This window comes from Macrotis lagotis, chromosome 1 (assembly GCF_037893015.1).
Source record: "Macrotis lagotis isolate mMagLag1 chromosome 1, bilby.v1.9.chrom.fasta, whole genome shotgun sequence".
NCBI classification, from domain to species: Eukaryota; Metazoa; Chordata; class Mammalia; order Peramelemorphia; family Peramelidae; genus Macrotis; species Macrotis lagotis.
In genome coordinates this window covers 783,884,317-783,903,427 of record NC_133658.1, presented here as the reverse complement: position 1 = coordinate 783,903,427, position 19,111 = coordinate 783,884,317, and the positions used below count along the sequence as shown (strand labels likewise).

Here is a 19,111-nt window from a genome sequence, read left to right as displayed (position 1 = left end):
TCCAATGATATATATATATATATATATATATATATATATATATATATATATATATATATATATATATATGAAACAGTTATTTGCATGTTGTCTTACCCATTTGTGAAATCCTCAAAAGCAGATTTTCTTTTGGTTTTCTTTGAATTCCCAATATTTACCACAAGGTCTGACACAGATAATTAATAAATGCTTATTTACTGATGCTTTGTCTTGGTAGAACAGTGTCTAGTACCTGGTAGGTGCTTAATTAATGCTTATTAAATGGAGTCACTATAGGAAATACTAATTGCAATTAGTCTAAAAGAAATGACATTAATGTTCTTTTCTGATATTAACAAAGTCTATGACATTAGTCAAGTCACAACTTCTCTGAAGTTCAAATTTCTCAATTATTAAATGAGGCACCTAAACTAGAGTCAATGAATTAGGGTGGGGGGGCAGAGATGGGAGGGGATTAAGAGAATAAAGGAGGAGAAATTTCTAGATCTATAATTTCTCTGTGGTAGTTAAATCGTACAGAAGATGTTATGACTCTTCTGAGACCTTGGAGAGTTATCTAGGAGTAAAAATTCTGGACAATATTTAATGTTTCAGAATACTACCTTCATTACAGGCTTCTTTCCAGCTTTCAGATGCTATTGACTGTTCATACATTATCAATTAATTAAAAAGAATTTATGAAGTACCTACTAACTGCTAGGATCTATAAATCAGGACAATTTTCTTTTATTCATATCTCCTCTTCAAAGGCTATATTTAAAACTGGCTAAAAACCTTAGAAAATACCAAGTCAAATGATCAAGAAAATCTGCATGACTCTCTTTTTGTCTTTTTTGAAAAAAAAAATAATAAATACAATAGCACTTTAAAATTTGCAGTTTTATAAATATTATCCTACTTTATCCATGTAACACCCTTGGGTGTTTTAACAGATGATGAAACTGAGGCAGACAGAGGTTAAGTGACTTACTAGAGTCATATAGTATAGAAAGCTGAATTTGAACTCAGGTCTTCCCAATCCCAGGTCCAATATTCTATCCACTGTGCCACTTACTGCCTCTAATTACAACTAGAAAATGAATGTCTTAAACATGAATATCTACATGACAAGCAGGTTGTCAAAGATAGACTGTTTTATTGAATAACATAAGACATCTAGAGACCTCATTTTCTTTATTGAAAAAAAAATAGAAGGAAGGCTAATGAGTCTTACTTTTAGCATTAGGGAGAGTATTATCCTAATAGTTCACTGACAGCAAGTGAATGACTCATCCAGAATACAATAAAATAAAAGACTGCTTTCACAGCAGTGAAGGGAAACTGAAAAAAGCTCATTTTCTTCAAATGGTAGAGCAATTTACCTTCAAAGAACAACTTTACTCACTTAAGGATTAGAACAATGAACAGATATTGTTTAGCTTACTTCAATGCCAATTCATGCTATTGTTTTGTTTCACAGTGAACAATATTTCCATAGCCCTAAAAGCCCAAATCTTATCAATGTTATGCTACTGTCAAAAAAAGACAAAAATGGGCAGGACAGTTATCATACAATGAAGCAAAAACCTAGAAACAAAGGTGGAGGAGTCATAATACTAGGAAAACTAGAAACATCAACTAACAAATCTGGGGGGTTGCTATCCTTAGTGATGCTGAGAAAGATAGTGCTCTTTCATTTAGAAATGAGCAAATGGCACCCAAAGAAGTTAAATATCTTATCGAAAAATGATACAATTAAGTGGGAAAGACATAATTTGAAATCAAGTTTATTGACTTGGAGGTAATATGAGTTTCTGCTACAGGGATTCTGGAAAATTAAGAATATGATGTAATCTTAAATTTTATATGTCCTATGTTTTCATTTTCCTGTGTCCAAGCCTTGGCCTCAAGTCATTTTTCTTCAATAAGGAAGGGGACTGTACATGGACATGTCAGTTTTCTTCATTTTAGTTCTTTACACTTTACTGCCTACATTCTTAGATTATGATACGTTAGTACTTTAGAGTTAAGTGAGAAACAATTCAAAATACAGGTCTAATATTATACATTACAAAGAATTAATTTTTCAAAGATCTGATAAACTATAACTTAGGGTAAGTTCACTAATATTCACTGTTCATACAAATCTAGTTCTAAAATTTAAAAAGAAAATGTCTTCTCACATAATACACGTCTTCTCACATAATACCATGATGCTTATTGGCATCTTCAAAATCCTTTCTGTCAGTTTTAGATATGATAAACACTTAATGCTATTAAAGAAACCTAGGAAAAGCTGGCAGGATAATTAATTAAAGCCTGGTTAAAGAGCCTGCACCCAGAAAATATGTTTTACAGATGACTGCAATTTTCCTTCAGAATCTATTTTCAGGTTTTCTAGCTACAAAAGTAGCTAGATCAAAGGTGTAGTTCAAATATTTCTGTATTGGGAGGAAGGGATAAGGGGACCTGAAACTAGATGATTAAATGAAGATCTAATAGGTTGAATTTAATAAGATAAAACTTGATAGGGATAAATGGATCTTTGTATTTTAGTTCAAAAAATCATTCTTACAAATACAATACTGGAGAAATGTTGTCAGTCTCATATGAAAAAGAGTTGGGGTGTTTTAATGAGTTAGGTATGAGTTCCCACTAAAGTAAAGGAGCCAGAAAAGCTAATATAGCAAAAGAGTTATAACGTTTAGGACTAAAGATGATCATAGCCTGTATGCTGATCTCATGAGACTATTTACAAGGAATATTATCTTCAGTTCTGGAAACTTTATTCAGGATATTGATGGTAAAAAGGAAAAGAACAAAGAGAAAGATAAAAGCTAACATTTCAGTATCAAAGCAATAAATATTATTGCTTCATAAAAACTGAGAGATATGTTATTTTTATTCCCATTTTGCATTTGAAGCAACTGAGATAGGTAGTACTTAAATGACTTGTCCAGGGTCACAAAGCTAGCAAGTGTCTGAGGCCAGGTCTGAATTCAGGTCTTCCTGACTTTAGATCCAGAGCTCCATCTGCTGTACCAACTAGCTGTCTAAGAGACTATAATGTTTATCCTTCATTTTCAAAGAAGAGCACAATATCAGGAAGGTGATGCCATGAAAAGCATATGAATTTGGGGGGGGGGGGGGGGCGTGGTGTGCCCTGTGCTAAGTCACCAGCCTCACTTTCTCTTCCAGAGTCATCTGGGTCCAGTGGTCAGATATGAATAACTGGAGATAGCCCTGGATGTGAGGCAATCAGGGATAAATTAAGTGTCTTGCCCAAGGTCACACAGTTATTAAGTATCAAATGTCTGAGGCCAAATTTGAACTCCTCTCCTCCTGACTCCAAGGTCAGTGCTCTGTCCAGCTCCCCCTCACTTAAATCTAATTCATGTACTTGTCATGGCATCACATCCCCTGTTGTTATGGCACAAGGGATTGATAAACTGAGGTATATCAAAAGGAGGATACAAAAGGATGATAAAATGTCTTGTGAATATACCATATTAAGACTGGTCAAAAAAAATATAAAAGTAAAGACAGAGTTATAATAGCTACTTTCAAATATTGCAAAGCTAGTCATATGTAAGAGAGATTTGTTCTTTTTGTCTACAGATTTTGTAATATTTTAATAGACTATGTCAATAATCATTCCTTATGTTGATTTATAAACTATATCCCTACTATTTATAACTAATTTCCATCTTTTTTTCCTTTTTTATATCCTCAATGGACAAATGTGAACAGAAAGCCACCAATCTGTATTTTTAAACCTTAAGTTAAATTAAGTATCCATTAATATTCTTCATAGAATTAAACAATAACATTTTCATTAATCTTTCTTTAGGAGGTTGATTTTCCCCAAATGTCTGCTTGTATTTACAATAAAAACTCACATGGCACTTTAAGGTTTGCAAATTACTTTCCTCACATACTACAAATGATTTATTATCAAATAGCTAATAAATATCTGAAATAAGATTCAAAGCCATATCTTCTACCTCTAATTCCATGTCTCTTTCCACACTGCTATCTCACAAAATACTTTTATATTGCCCTTGTTGTCTCTTAGGTACAGCTGTCTAGAACTTCCTATCTGTCTATAAAACTTCCCTATCAACTCTTTCTTTTCTTTTCTTCTTTCTCTATCTCCGTCTCCCCTCCTCCCTCCCCCCCTCTCTCCCTCTCTTTCTCGGCAATGGGGTTAAGTGACTTACCCAAGGTCACACAGCTAGCTAATTATTAAGTGTCTGAGGTCGGATTGGAACTATCCCTGCTCCCTATCAATTCTTTACAAAATACTTTCTGGTTATATTAAGAAACGTAAAAAAATTCTCGCAATCTACCTAAGAACTTTAAGGATGTCAGTTCTCCCTTTTTCATAGTACAATATTATCTATACTTGTTTTAAGTAACTGTACAGTGCAACCCTCAAAATTTAGCAACACTATTTTCTTAGAACTTAATTCAATGGAAGAAAGACAGTAGGAGAGAGAAAGTGAAGAAAGAAGGAAAGGCAAAGGGAGGAAGAAGAGGAAAAGTTAGGGAGAAAGGAAGGGAGAGGGTCCTAGGGGACAGAAGAAGTATTTATATTCATAATTAAGTACTCCTTTCCAATGCTTCAGGATTGTAATATTGCAGAAGATTGGCACAAAATGTTAATAGCTCTTCTGTTTTAGCATTAGTAATACTTAAGTACAAGGGTTAGCCATCCTCCCCTTTTTACTACATAACCAGTCCACCTCCCTTTTCCAAGTATAAAAACTGGATGACATTTTGTATACCACCTCTGGCACAGAAGACCATTAATATGACATATTTTATTAATGTCTACCATATGTCTCTCCATTATCCTTAGGCTAAAATCACAATTTTGATTTTTCTTGGATTCTGTCAGTAAAGTACATGACCATAAAGACAGTGCTTGCTACAGAAAACTTTTAACAAAAACTTGCTTTTCCATTCTCTTACTTTCATTCCTAATGACCTCAGTATATAAATGAATAACACTGATATTTTATATAAATGAAAATAGGTATATGGAAAATACTGATGATTTTTCATTATCATATTGTATGTATAGTAATATCTATGATTTTTTTTTCAAAATTTCAATATTTTTCCCTCTTTTGAATATTTTGAAAAACAATTCCTCAAGCCTCTGTTTTATTTGAAAATTTGAAGCCTGGGGTCTTCAAAGTTTGAAGTGATGGAGCAAGCTGGAACTGATCTATATATCAATATCCCCAAGGTATTCAAAAGCCTATCACATTTGAATGAAGGGTAAATGTATGTGTTTGAGTGTGTTGTGTAAGTGCAGGCACACACACACACACACACACACATACTATACATACATAGATATGAAAAATGCTACAAAAGAGGCTGTTTTTACTTTGAGGTTTCATGAGAACCCACATTTTTTGCAATGCAGTACAACTTTAAAAGTTTTCTCTACAGTAGCAGAATACATTATATAAAGGACTTTATTTGCTACCACTTCCATCAGAAGAGAGACTGGGTGTGAACACTAGTTACTTCCTTAAGCAACATCCATCAGTCTTATCAATCCTGCAATTGTCTGGCATTCTGAGGAATGTTTAAATTCTGACTGAAAATTATGTGTTTTTTTCATCCCTCTGGTAATACAATTCCTTTAAAACAAACAAAATAAAGCTATTGTCTCAGAACACAACAATAAGAGAAAAGCTGAACAATGGCCACTTAACTAGTCAGCAAAGTCATGTCAGATTTACAAAGTTCCATTTCTACCCTATATAAGCCTTAGTGTCTGCTGCAAAAAAAAACAGAAACTGTCCTTGACAATAGTCTTCCCTCCATCCTACACAAGCAAGATGTCAAAAATGAAATGAGAAAGCAAAGCAAAAAGGAAGAAGTGTCTGACTTAAGGGGTGTGCAAAATAGAGGTGTTGGAAATACAATGAGATAAGCATGATGGACATTAGTTTTTCAGTCTACCTAGCACTAGACTCAATGCCCCTAAGAAACCCTGGGGAGAAGAAAAGAAGAGGCATCAAGAAAAAGTTCAAGAATAAGAACAGCTTTGCTAAGCCTTAACTGCTGTGAAATCTGTACTAAAATTTTGACAAAGAAATTATATCCACAGAAATAGAAAAAAATATAGATGAGCATATGAACCCAAACAAAAAAGGGATGGATTTTTTTTGTCTCTATACTATAGCTTTTCCTAGAATCATTTTAACTTACAGAAATGAGAGCATCTTTGCAAAATAAAAGATTTACTTTTTTATACCAAATATGCAATATTCATAAATATTAAATTATTTCATTAGGCTCAGACTTGCTTATTAAATTTCAATTTCTTATATTATAGCCCCTGGGATATAATTTTATGCAATGGTGTATATATGTCTGTTTTAAAAGTATATAAAAAATCTAGCACATGGTGCAGCAGTCAAGTTGGATATGCCACCACTCTCTTTGTTAGACGCCTTTGAAGATGAATTGATATTTAATGCTGAGCAAAAGCATCTTTTCATCTTATACAGGAAAGTAATTGCTTCCTACTTCCTATAGCCTGAGTTATTATCTTTAGAGGTTTTTCTCTAAGTACCATGGCCAACATAGAAAAATATGACAAAGAACCTTATGGGCTTACTCAAGGGAGGCAGATTTTTGCTAACTGACAAGAAGAAATCATGGTTATTCAGGCAAAGCTTAATGAGATGCTGTATGAAAAATGATATACATTCCCAGGTTCCCCCCCCCCCCCCCTTCTAGGAAATCATTTCACCTGAAGGTCCTTAGCACAACACAAGATGAACTCACTACAGCACTAAACATGCCAGAGAAAAATTATAACCACACATAGAGTATAATTACAATTATACATATGTGCAACTAAGAGTGCTATGTTAAGAATGCGGGATGCAGAATTTTTGCACTCAATTCTAGAATGTGAACTATCACAAATTAACTTTTTCAAAGTTAACTGCTGCCAAACAAAATACTCTTAAGTCTGCCCATCTGGCCTTAAGCCATTGGAGTTTTAAAATATTTTGAAAACAATACACAGAGCAGAAAACAAACAAACACACAGACACACACACACACACACAGACACACACACACACACACACACACACACACACACACACACACACAAGCACAAACGTAAATAAAAAGTAATAAACTCACAATCCCTTCACCTATATAATCAATAATATCAGAAACAAACGAAAACAAAAAAGAAGATAGAGGTATAAAAACTACTCTAATCCCTTGTTGAGTAAAGGAAAAGAAAAAGGCTTAAAGTAAAATTTATTTTCTTGACAAGAATAGTTATAGAGAAGCTCCACTTCAACTTTAACCTCAATGTTCTGGTCAAAATAAAAACCCTTACCTTTGCTTGTCTCTTTCTTGCTTCTCTTCTGGATTCCTTCTCTTTCAGCCTTTTTTCCTACAGGAAAAAAAAATTATAACTGTTAATATTTCTAGCCTATTAAAGTATTTTATTTTGGAGGTGATATAGATTAAAATTTTGTTACTTAAACTAGTACCTGCCTACTTAGAAAATATATTTTGTATGAGGAAAAGAAAACCCCACAAAAATGCATCTTGAGTAATATCATTCCATCTCAAAAAAGTAAGAGTATAGAAACAACACTCATTGATCTCCTATCCTTCAAGAAGGCTACAATTCTCTTTCAAAATAAAACCAGAATTAAAATATTTTGATAAATAATAAGACACTCTGTAAAGAATGCCATTATACAAGTTTCTTATAATTCACTCAATCTTCCCAATGATTAGTTAACATTTATCCAGAATCTTGCAAAGAATGTAACTTAGGATGTAAAAAAGACAAAAATAAAAATATTCAAAAAATTCAGCTTTATAAATTGTCCCATTTACAATTCAAAATAATGTTTTTATATATCTAAACAACTTGTCACTTGTGAACTCTACTGCAAAATTGCAACTGTCACTTATAGTATGTTGCTTATAACTAAACCAAAGTTTCAGTTTTTATTTGCAGAAACAGTATTGATGTATAATAAATGTATAAATAGGATATAAAAATAAAAGCACTTCAAATATGCTCACCTTAAGATTTTTCTGTGTGAAAGTGTGTGTGTAATAAGAAGAGAGACTAAGATTCATATATAGACACATGAATATTTAATTATATAATGAAATATTTGTTTTATTGGTTGACCAGATCCATCAAAATTCCTTAACAATTTTAATTAATTTCTTAAAAGCATCAATCACCCTTCTGAAATAAAAGCAAGATGACAGTAGAGAAAGCATTGTTTTAAAATCAGAGGAACAACTAGATTCAAATTGCAACTCTACTAATTAACAATGTAACCCCAAGCAAGTTACTAAATTAGACTAAACTTCAAATCTTCCATCTCTAAAATGAGATTAAAGTAGATGATCTCTAAGATCTCCCAGATCTAAATCCAATCATACTTATGAATGTGCATTTAATTTAATACCTCATCATTCTTGCTATTCGATCCCTTTTGTGATAACCTCAAATGACAAAGAAATCATATCAACAGAATAGAAAAATATAGATGAGCATATGAACACAAAGGAGAGAACCAATTTTCCTTCCCTACAACTAAGAGATGTTTCACAGACATTCATATTTATAACTTTTAAAAATGAATTGTTATTCTTCAATAGACACAGGCAAAGTGAAAGGATGTAAAGAGTAAGATAAAAGTCATGTGTATTCAAGAGTAAAATATTCTAATAGTGGTTCTACTATTTAATAAAATTATGATCTTAAGTTACTTAATGGCTTTGCATATTAGTGTCCTTTTTTATAGAGTAGGATAACAAAATCTGTCCTGTCTTTTTTTAAAGTAAACTTTTCTGATTTAAATAATAGGTCACTAATGGGCAGCTTGGTGGCACATAAGATAGTATGCTGGGCCTGAAGTCAGGAAGATTCATCTTCCTGAGTGCAAATCTGACCTCAGCTTACTTTTGAGCTTATGGGACCCTGGAGAATCACTTAACCCTGTTTGTCACAGTTCCTCATCTGTAAAATGAATGGGATTAGGAAATGACAAATCATTCTAGAATCTCTGCCACAAAAATTCTAAATGGGTTGGATATACTGAATGACTAAACAGCAACAAACAGGTATGATTTCAAGTGAAGGATAATTTTCCATGAAACTAGAAAGATACAGCTAAAGGTTAAATCTAGTATAGTAAACTGGATTACACAATTTAATAGGAACCTATTATTGTCAGGCAATATTTTGGATACTAGAGACACAAGAAAATAAAGTAGCACTGCCTTAAGAAGTTTACAATCTGCTAGAATAGTACATGATTAATAGCTTCTTTCAGCAATACTAGCTGTGAAGTAGAGATATTTCTCTTTCTTCCAGATTTCCAAAATACATAAAACTAGAAAAGAAAGTATCTCAGCTTGAAAATTCAAAGAAAATTAGACATCACTGAGCATTTTATTCTTTCTCAAGATACAAAAGACCTTTATTTAGCAATATGAACAGTAATTGATTATAAGATTTCCCAAATGGGTCAACTATTTGTTCTGCCTTACTTTACAATAAGAGACCATGAAGGGAAACTGCAAATAGAACAATAAGTCAACTGAGCATTTATTAATCTCCTACCATATGACAAGCAATGTGACTGGAGCAAGGAATACAAGAGAAAAGATTAAGGAAGAGGGTGGAAATATATAAAGTGACTCACTAACAACTAGGAAGAGTGAAAGAGGAGAACAAATGAATTAATAACTTGGTCCTAAGAGGAGAAGGAGGATAAAAGGACAGGGCAAATAGAACTAAGAATATCTAACATTAAAGAGCCTATGAAAACAACACCATACTATATAATACACTTCAGTCTAAGTTGTTCATCATCAAACAAATATTATTTGCATTTTTAAGTACTTACCAGTAGAATGTTAGCACTGGGATTAATGAGTAAATGAATGAAACAGAACATTTATTAAGTTCTTACTGTGTGCCAAGAATTGTGATACAATCTGAAGATCAAACATTAACAACTTTTACCCTTAAAATTTAGTGCTTTCTTCTCCATGGATTATTTCTAACTTGTCCTGTATAAAGCCTGTTTTTGCCTATTTGTTTATCTCTCCTGTTAAATTGTGAGCTCTGTGAAGAAAGGGACTGACTTTTATCCTTCTTTGCATTCCCAGTGCAATGACTGAGCTGTTTTCTAAAAATTTGTTTTCTCAATTGTAAAATAGGATAATAGTTATTACATAGGGTTCTTGTATAATAATGTTTGTCCATTTTCTTTTTTTGCAAGGCAATGGGGTTATGTAACTTGCCCAAGGTCACACAGCTAGGTAATTATTAAGTGTCTGAGTTTGGATTTGAACTCAGTTCCTTCTGACTACAGGGCTGGTGCCCTGTCCACTGCACTCACTACCTAGCTGCCCATTTTGTTCTTTATTTTTGAAGAAGACTATGACATCAGAGAGGTCATGCCATGGCATGCACAAAAATTGGATTTGAGTGAGGGGGATGCTGTGCTAAGTCACCAGCCTCACTTTTGCCTCCACAGCCATCTGGGTCCAGTGGTCAGATATGATTCAAGATAACTGGAGATGACGCTGGACATGGGGGCAATCAGTGTTAAGTGACTTACCAAAGGTCACACAGCTAGTAAGTGTGAGGCTGGATTCAAAATCCCGTCCTCATGAATCCAAGGGCCATGCTTTATCCACTGTGCCACCTAGCTGCCCAGTGTAGTGTATATAAAACAATGTAAACATCAAAGTACTAAATAATTATTTTTCTAATTTAGGCTTTAGTTTTTATGTTCTACAACCTGCAATACAATCCTTAGAATAATATTACTTCAGATCATCAGCATTTTACTATCCCCATAGAAAATTCATTTAGTTATACAGATTCACAAGATATATTTTTATCTAATCAATAAATCTTAGTCAAACAATGTCCTTATTTCTTTAAAGATTAATAATATTCACCTCTTCAACATTAATTAATTAATCTAAGCTACTCTCCTGTAAGAGGAAAATTTAGCCATCATTTTAATCACACAAATCTGCCCAACAGTCCCTGAGTAATTGGTCCTCTTCTAAGTTCCCCAAGAACACTGATTTGTCAGTATGATCACAATCATGAAAATTTTACAACTATAAAGCATTTTTATATAAACTTTAAATCTTATAATGGAAAGATGAGTAAAAGAAAATAGGTATTTAAATAGTTCCTACTTGCCTTTTAAAAGATAATTTGATTCTCATAACAACCCAGCAAGGTAGGACCTATTATTGTACTCATTTTACAGCTGAGGAAATTGAAGTAGAGGTTAACTAACTTACACACAGTAGCAAAACTAGCAAGGGTGTGAGACCAAATTTAAACTCAGATTTTACTGATTCTGGGTTCAGTGCTTTATGTACTGTGCCACCAAATGCCTCTAATCATTTCAAAGATAGAACATATTCACCAGGTTAAAAATTCCTACTTCAAATTTGCCTTCTCAACATTTTTCTCTTTTTTTAAATAAAAGCAGATCAAATGTATCTTATCATTGATTAAACTGACAAATTCATCACTTCTCTGATACTATTTTTGGATCTGTGATTTCACTGACATAACAAACTTTAATGTAGGAACTTACATGCTCCATCAAGGTAGATATGTAATTTGTCTGTAACTTATAGTCTTATAGAGTTAAGGCATAAATGATGTGCCATTATAAGTCCAATGTAGAACCTGAACTCAATTCAACTCCTTCCTCTCTTTTATACTGTTTTCTCTAGGTCAACCATATCCCAAGTAATTTCTTTTCTAGGTCTGAGGTTTTTTCTGTTCTATTAAAGTTCCTAATTACCCATAATAAACAAATTACTATTTTTTAAAAAGTACTTTGGTTGAAAATGGGTGTTTAATAATAACTTTACTTCACTGAAGTGTTATAGAAATGGAGAAAGACTATTTACAGGAGTCATTTTTATAATATTGTTGACTCAGGGGCAGCTAGGTGGCACAGTGGATAAAGCACTGGCCCTGAAGTCAGGAGTACCTGGGTTCAAATCCGGGCTTGGACACTTAATAATTGCCTAGTTGTGTGTCCTTGGGCAGGCCACTTAACCCCATTTGCCTTGAAAAAACCTAAAATAAAAAAATAAGAACTGTCTACATACTAGGCACTGGAGTAACACATAGGAATAAATGAATGATAAAAATAAAGGAAAATTGAAAAGAAGGACAAGATGGAGATGAGTAGAGAATAGCAAAGAAAAAAGTATTATAAAATAATTTCATTTTAATCAATTCTTATTTAATTTCTCTTTCATGTTATAAAGACCAACGACTTAATAGAGCCTAAAATAAAAAGTTCATCCAATCTCATAATTTTAATTTGCCAAAACTGCTTGATGGTTAAGTTTTTTCCATTTGATTTTCAAGGATGGCTGGCACAAAAGCTGCTTCATATTCAAAAGAGGGCAATATTTCAGCTTCAGATCTGCTATGCTATAAATGATTAACTTAAAAATACATTAAATTCAATAATGAAAATCAAATTCACAGGGGACAAGAAAACTGCAAACCAAATTTCAAGGTACAATACTCCATTGATATTCCAACCAAAGAACAATGCCATATTCTATAATCTCAGTGATATATCACTATCTTTCCAAGCACTGTTTAATTATTAGAAAATAACCTTCATAAAATAATACTGTTTTACATTTATCATTACCAATAGCTATTAGATGTAAAAAGATTTGCCTTAATTCTATTTCTGATTGCTTTTGATAAAGAGGGGGGGGGGGGAAGCTATTTAGTCATACTCAGACCCCTAGGCAAAGCTGAGGGCCAATGTTGAGGTCTCCATAACAAGGGAATAATAGCTCATAAGAGGATAGTGGGCAAAGCAAGAAGCCTGTAGAGGCTGATGAGGGAACAAAGAAAACCTCTAGATATCTCCTGGCTATAGTCCCTGAAATGAACTTAACATTCTACAAGTTCAAGCAATAGACTAGCAACTAAGTAGCTATAAATTCTAATTCTAACTATTCCCTAAGTAAAATATCTTTTATTAGAGTAAATCAGTTAATCTCTCTAATTAAGTTTCCTAATCCATAAAACAATTTTAGTTACAATAGCTCCTGTAGCTTCCTGGAACTGTGGTAACAGCACAACCAAACAATAGAGGCAAATAGGTAGTTATTGATAAACCAAATGATCTAGATAGAGAGTAACAAGAAAAGACAATATAAAGCACTCTAAGCAGAGGGCTAGTTCCAGAATCTGGAATGCCTGCATTCTAGTCTTGCCTTTAATTTCACAGACTAGTCATTTTAATCTCTCAGTGCCCCCAAAATTTCTCAGACTATAAGATGAAGATGATTTATACTAATAAAAATGCTTCCATAAACAGGGAGTTCCAAACACTGGTATTCTAGATGCATCACTTGCCTCATCCCCCTCAAATTAACCAAGACTAATCTAAAAATGCAAAAATGAAGAACTCTTCAAACTTTAAGAAAAGGTGAAGGCAGTATGATACAGTGAAAGAATACTGACTCCAGAGTCAGAGAACCTAAGTTCACATTCTGATACTGCCACTTACTGTCTTGTACACTGACCCTGTGCAAGGGTACTTTCACATTCCTGGGTCTCAATTTCTCATCTGTAAGATGAGGGAGTTGGACTTTAAAACCATCAAGGCCCCTTCCAGATGTGAATCTATAATCTTCAGAATGATAAAAATCAAATTCTATGTGAATGTAGTTTAAAAAACCTATAATACATTTTAAGAATCAAAATTCAATATACTTAAACAATCCATTTTTAAAAGTTTCCCCATATTATCATTGTAAAAAGGGCTAGAGAAGATAATCACAAATATAGAGCTCAAAACTTCCTAAGAGGCCATCAATATTAAGAGTTTTCAATTTGGGGTCCTTGAAGTTTTTTTTTAAATATATATTTTGCTAACTATATTTTAATATAATTTGTTACTTTTACAAATTCAAATATTTTATTTTATGCTTAAAAATAAAATATAGATTATTATGAGAAGTCTAAAATTTTGCCACCTGCCAAAAGGGGTCCATGACACAAAAAAAGATTAAGCAACAATATTAAAGCCTGACACCCTGATTTTACAGATATAGAAGGGGTATAAAGAGGTAAAGTGACAAGATCCTGTAGTAAATAACAGAAGCAAGATTCAAACTGAGTTCCTCCAGCTCCAATTGCAGCATTCTTTTCAGCAATTGATGCTCTACAATGAGGTGGTTTCACAGCTAGGTCTAATGGCTAGACTCAAACAAAAGCATTCTAGGTTCAACAGTAAACTGGAAGGAGGAGTCTAGCAGAATGCTCCAGAATCTGAAACTGTACTGGGGGGGTTTAGAATTTTTATTAATGGCCCAGAAAAAAAAAAAACATGTTTATTAATTCTGCAAAAGATATAAATCTGAAAAAAAACTATATGACAGTCAACAGTCAAAAAATCAGGACAGACTAGAAAATTAGAACACAATGAATAAATTTAATATATAACATATAAATATTAAGTCTTATAGGGATAAAAATAAACTTGTGATTTCGTTAGTATAGGGGACTGTCAGGTGACCAAATTCTTCCTAATAATGTAACTTCTCAGCAAGTTAGAGTCTTAGGAGAGAGTTAATTTGCCTAAGTTCCAAGGTGAACTATGAACTAAGAAAATCAAAATTCACAAGTAAAACAGTAGAAGTTTGAAAATGATCTAGTGTTTTAATCATCTTTAAACTCAATGAGTAATTAGTATGTATTTAATAGACTGCCAAGAAAGCTACAGCAATCTTTAGCTATGTTAGGAAAAGGATAATATTCAAATGCATAGAAATGACAGGTGTCTTGTGGATTTTGCCATGGTCACATCACAAAATATTAAGTTGTAGGTAACGAGGATGATAACAGATCTACACTCTATGTCCCATAAGGATATGTTGAAGAAAGTGAAGAACTGTATAATGTAAAACACTTTGGGGTAGAGCGTGTTGATGATGCAGGGAACCATGGGCACAGGAAGTGTTGAGACCAGTAGGTGACAAATTTTTTAAATCTTTTGTTTGCATTGTTAAGGGATTCTTCCTCCCTCTTTTATCAACTAATTTGAGCCACAGCCTGAGGACCTGACCTTCAATCTGAACTGGATTGCATTCTTTTTTGGTCCAAGCAACCAGGGCACTGCAGACACTGGAAACACCTCTAAGACCACCCATAAGAGGACCCCTTCCTAAAAGTGACTTGGGTCACTACAGAAAAAAAATAAACAGGAAACCACACCTCCCATGGATCCTGAGGGAGAATTTAAATCTCTATTTTCTTTTACACCTGAATTGTGATTCTTCACAGGCTACAGAGAGCCAATGGTTGCCATTAAGTCAAAGACAGAGTCTGAGAGTACAGATTGGAGTTAGATGGTCTTTTCAATCCCTTCCCACTCAACAATTCTGTGATGCTAAAACAGAAATACACCTATTACTGAAACTTAGAAATGATGAAAACTATTCAAGCTGACACATAAAACATAAAAATAAGCATATCATAGAATCATTTCCAGTATTCTGAATAAGTGATATATGAAAAAATTTCATTCATATTCACCAAGTAGAGCTAACATCAAAACTTAGAAAACGATATTTCCTATATTCTTTCAAATGTATAAAAGACTTCTAGTACACCTAATCTGTAGACAATAAAAGGAATTTTGGGCAATCTGACTAAAGAAAAAATGACTATGCCCCATAGTTAAAATGATGACAGGAGAAATAAGGATCAATGTCAGCAGAAGTATAAATTAAGAGAACAAACATGAGATTAAGGGAAGCAGAAATACATATGTACACTATTTTTTTAAACCAATGGGAGCATGTTTATAATGTTCTTTGAACAAAAGGTGAGTCTTTAATTGCCATTAACGAAATCTAATCAAAATGAAAATCTTGCTAAAAAGCAAAAATATAAAATGCAAATCCCTTCACTCAAATGAGATACAAAAACTATTTTGATAGTTTATATATTCTTTAGACTTCAGAAGTTGTATAAAGATATAAATCATTTGTGAAAAAACATAATACCAATCCTCTGGGCAGAAAATGTAACAAAAAAAGGTTATTTTATCAGAAAAGTAGGTGCTCAATGAATAATCTGTTTCAGCAAGTAAATTTGCCTCTCATTATAATAAGCATACTAATTTTCATTCTGTTGTAAAATATAACACTTTATTTAACATGACATATGAAAAAGAGAAACCAGGGCAGCTAGGTGGTAGAGTGGATAGAGCACACTGCCCCTGAAGTCAGGGGGACCTGAATACAAATCCAGTCTCAGACACTTAATAATTACTTAGCTGTGTGTTCTTGGGCAAGTCACTTAACTCCCTTGCCTTGCCAAAAGAGAGAGAGAGAGAGAGAGAGAGAGAGAGAGAGAGAGAGAGAGAGAGAGAGAGACCTACATAATAATCTTACCTATAAGGTATCATACTAATCATGTTTATCTCAGAATTTGGTACAGTCCACCTCAAAGTTACATATCAAAAAGAAAATTAAAAGTTTCCTATGTCATCTTTTGGTTACTTTCCCTAATGTTTTTCAGCTACAGCTCTTTAAAATGCTTATATTAATTTGTTTCTTTGTAATTCTAATACTTCATGCATTTAAAAAATTATTATGAGGTGTCACAGTTTTCACCAGAAAATTACAAAAAATGTTGAGAACCCCAATGGTATTTCATATCTAGGGATGTATCAGTGACAAAATATTTTATTTTCCACATTTGTTTGAACAAATCTTCTGCTAAGATTGTGTATTTGGTCCTAGAGAAAAGAGGAAGAGAGACAATTCCTTCCTTTAAGCAGAGGTGGAGAGTCTGATGTAATTATTTTTTTAGTTTTGCTTCAGTTTCAAAGGGTTTAGTGTTAGAGAGTGTAGTGAAAAATGAAACTTAAAAATCAAAGTGATAGTGGAACTGTGATTTAATTGGTTTTGGAAATGTCAATGGAAGAAAAGTCCCTCTGTACAGAACTCAGCCTAGAGTCAAGATCATTCAAGTTCACATATGGCTTCAGATACATACTAGCTATGTGATCCGGAGCAAACTAACCCTGTTTGCCTCAGTTTCCTTATCTGTAAATTGGTAGCACCTACTTTCCAGGGTTGTTGTGAAGATCAAATGAGATAATAATTATAAGTACTTAGCACAGTGCCAAGAACATAGCAAGTTATATAAATGCCAGTTATTGTTTTATTATTATCAATACAGGTAAACACATTTGATAAAATTTAAATTTTTGTAACAAAATCTAATCTCACAATTGAAGCAGAGTTGAGCTACTAATTTGATATTATAAATTACTTGCTCTTATAAAATTTAAATAGAGATAATCTATCTCAGGTCTTATTTTTATTTCTTAGATCCTAGTTATGGTCAGTCATATTTGCCTAGATCTCTCAGAGATCAAGTGACTTGTGCAGGGTCACTCAGACAACATGTGTCAGGCAGGATTTAAATTCATGGTCTTCCTGGCTTTAAATCTTGCTCTCTCTATATATATATATTATATGATATTAACTCTCAAAATGTTTCAAGAATACTCTAAAATAAAGAGGGTTGTATACATTCAACAATTTCATATTAAAGAAGCAATAACTTTAGACTCAGTCATTTGATTGGATATTGATAAAGAAATAATGATTTGAAAGAAGTTCAAGATCTCTTTAAAGCATCTGCTAAGGCAATTCTACCTTTTATGTATAAAGCACTGTGCTTATTTCTATATATCCTTTCCCATCCCTAAAGCTATGTTCAATATCTACTTGCTTTCTATTCATCAAAGGGCATTGTGAAACAGCAACAGGTATTTAACTGAATGGAATATGGATTACTGCTTTAAAAAAGCAAATGGTGTACTGGTCCATTAAACAAAAACCAAGTCAAAAGGAATCAAAAATCATGCCAAGATCTTTCCAGAAAGCAATGAGTCCTTGAATGGTTAGCAGAAGCTATAAATTCCATTTGACTTATGTATCTATACCATTTTAAATTCAGTGCTATGATTCTTTTGCTTTCATGTGAAAATCCTGAGCATTTCCAATTACTTTAATACTGCAAAAAGTTCTCAGAACAATACAAATTCACATTTCATTTCCAAAGTATGGCAAACTTATTTTAGAGGGGAAGAGGAATAAAGAGAGAGGATAATATAAGAAATAAGTATAATTTCTCTCAAGTAGAGAACTGAGTGGATTTTAGTGTTATCAGTATATGAAAAAATCAATGACGGACACACAATGTAGGTAAAGCAGAACATTGATAATCACAGAAATGGGCAGTCTACTCATATAAAAACTTACAGTCAAGAACCAAGATTAAGCAAAAAAGGATTTTCTATAAAAAATGTTTGAGTGTCTTATTTGTAATCAACTTAATAATATATAGTGAAAAAATAAATGAGAAGTAAAAAGGTTTAATAGTATTCTATACTTTCTGAAGCTATATAGATGTGTCACAAGTTTGGCATATTTACAGTTTTCCATGCTTTTCAAACATATGGCTAAGAATGCATATTCTAGAGCTTTTAACAAATTCCAAATAATTAATTTCCAATTAATACACCAACCAAACTAACCAATGAGTCTTTTTTACAACTTGCCCATTTCTTTTGTCTAATTATGCATTTTCTTGGTAATGTCTATGAAGTGCAATATTATGTACATTTAAAGTACTCCTTATGGGGCGGCTAGGTGGCACAGTGGATAGAGCACTGGCCCTGGAGTCAGGAGTACCTGAGTTCCAATCCGGCCTCAGACACTTAATAATTACCTAGCTGTGTGGCCTTGGACAAGCCACTTAACCCCATTGCCTTGCAAAAACCTAAAAAAATTAAAAAATAAAGTATTCCTTATATCAAAAGTAAAATTATATGCTATAAACCATAACATCTCTTGTGTGTGACCCCATCTATCCTTTGACATCCAAATGTAGGCCCTTATCAACTCATAATTGTGGCAATAGTGCACAAGTTTCTTCTCACTTTAGTCCATCCTCTATTTAGTTGAAAACAATCTTCCTAAAGTGCAAGTTTGCCCA

At 33.0% G+C, this 19,111-nt stretch overlaps 1 protein-coding gene across 1 annotated transcript in view; it reads right to left on the bottom strand.

Annotated features, from left to right (window-relative positions):
* The window catches only part of DDX10 (DEAD-box helicase 10), a 325,417-nt gene that overhangs the window by 109,947 nt on the left and 196,359 nt on the right, over positions 1-19,111 (bottom strand). Inside the window, exon 16 of the mRNA XM_074216635.1 lies at positions 7,367-7,423. Coding sequence (XP_074072736.1) covers positions 7,367-7,423 — 57 coding nt within the window. The remainder of the gene's footprint in view (positions 1-7,366; positions 7,424-19,111) is intronic.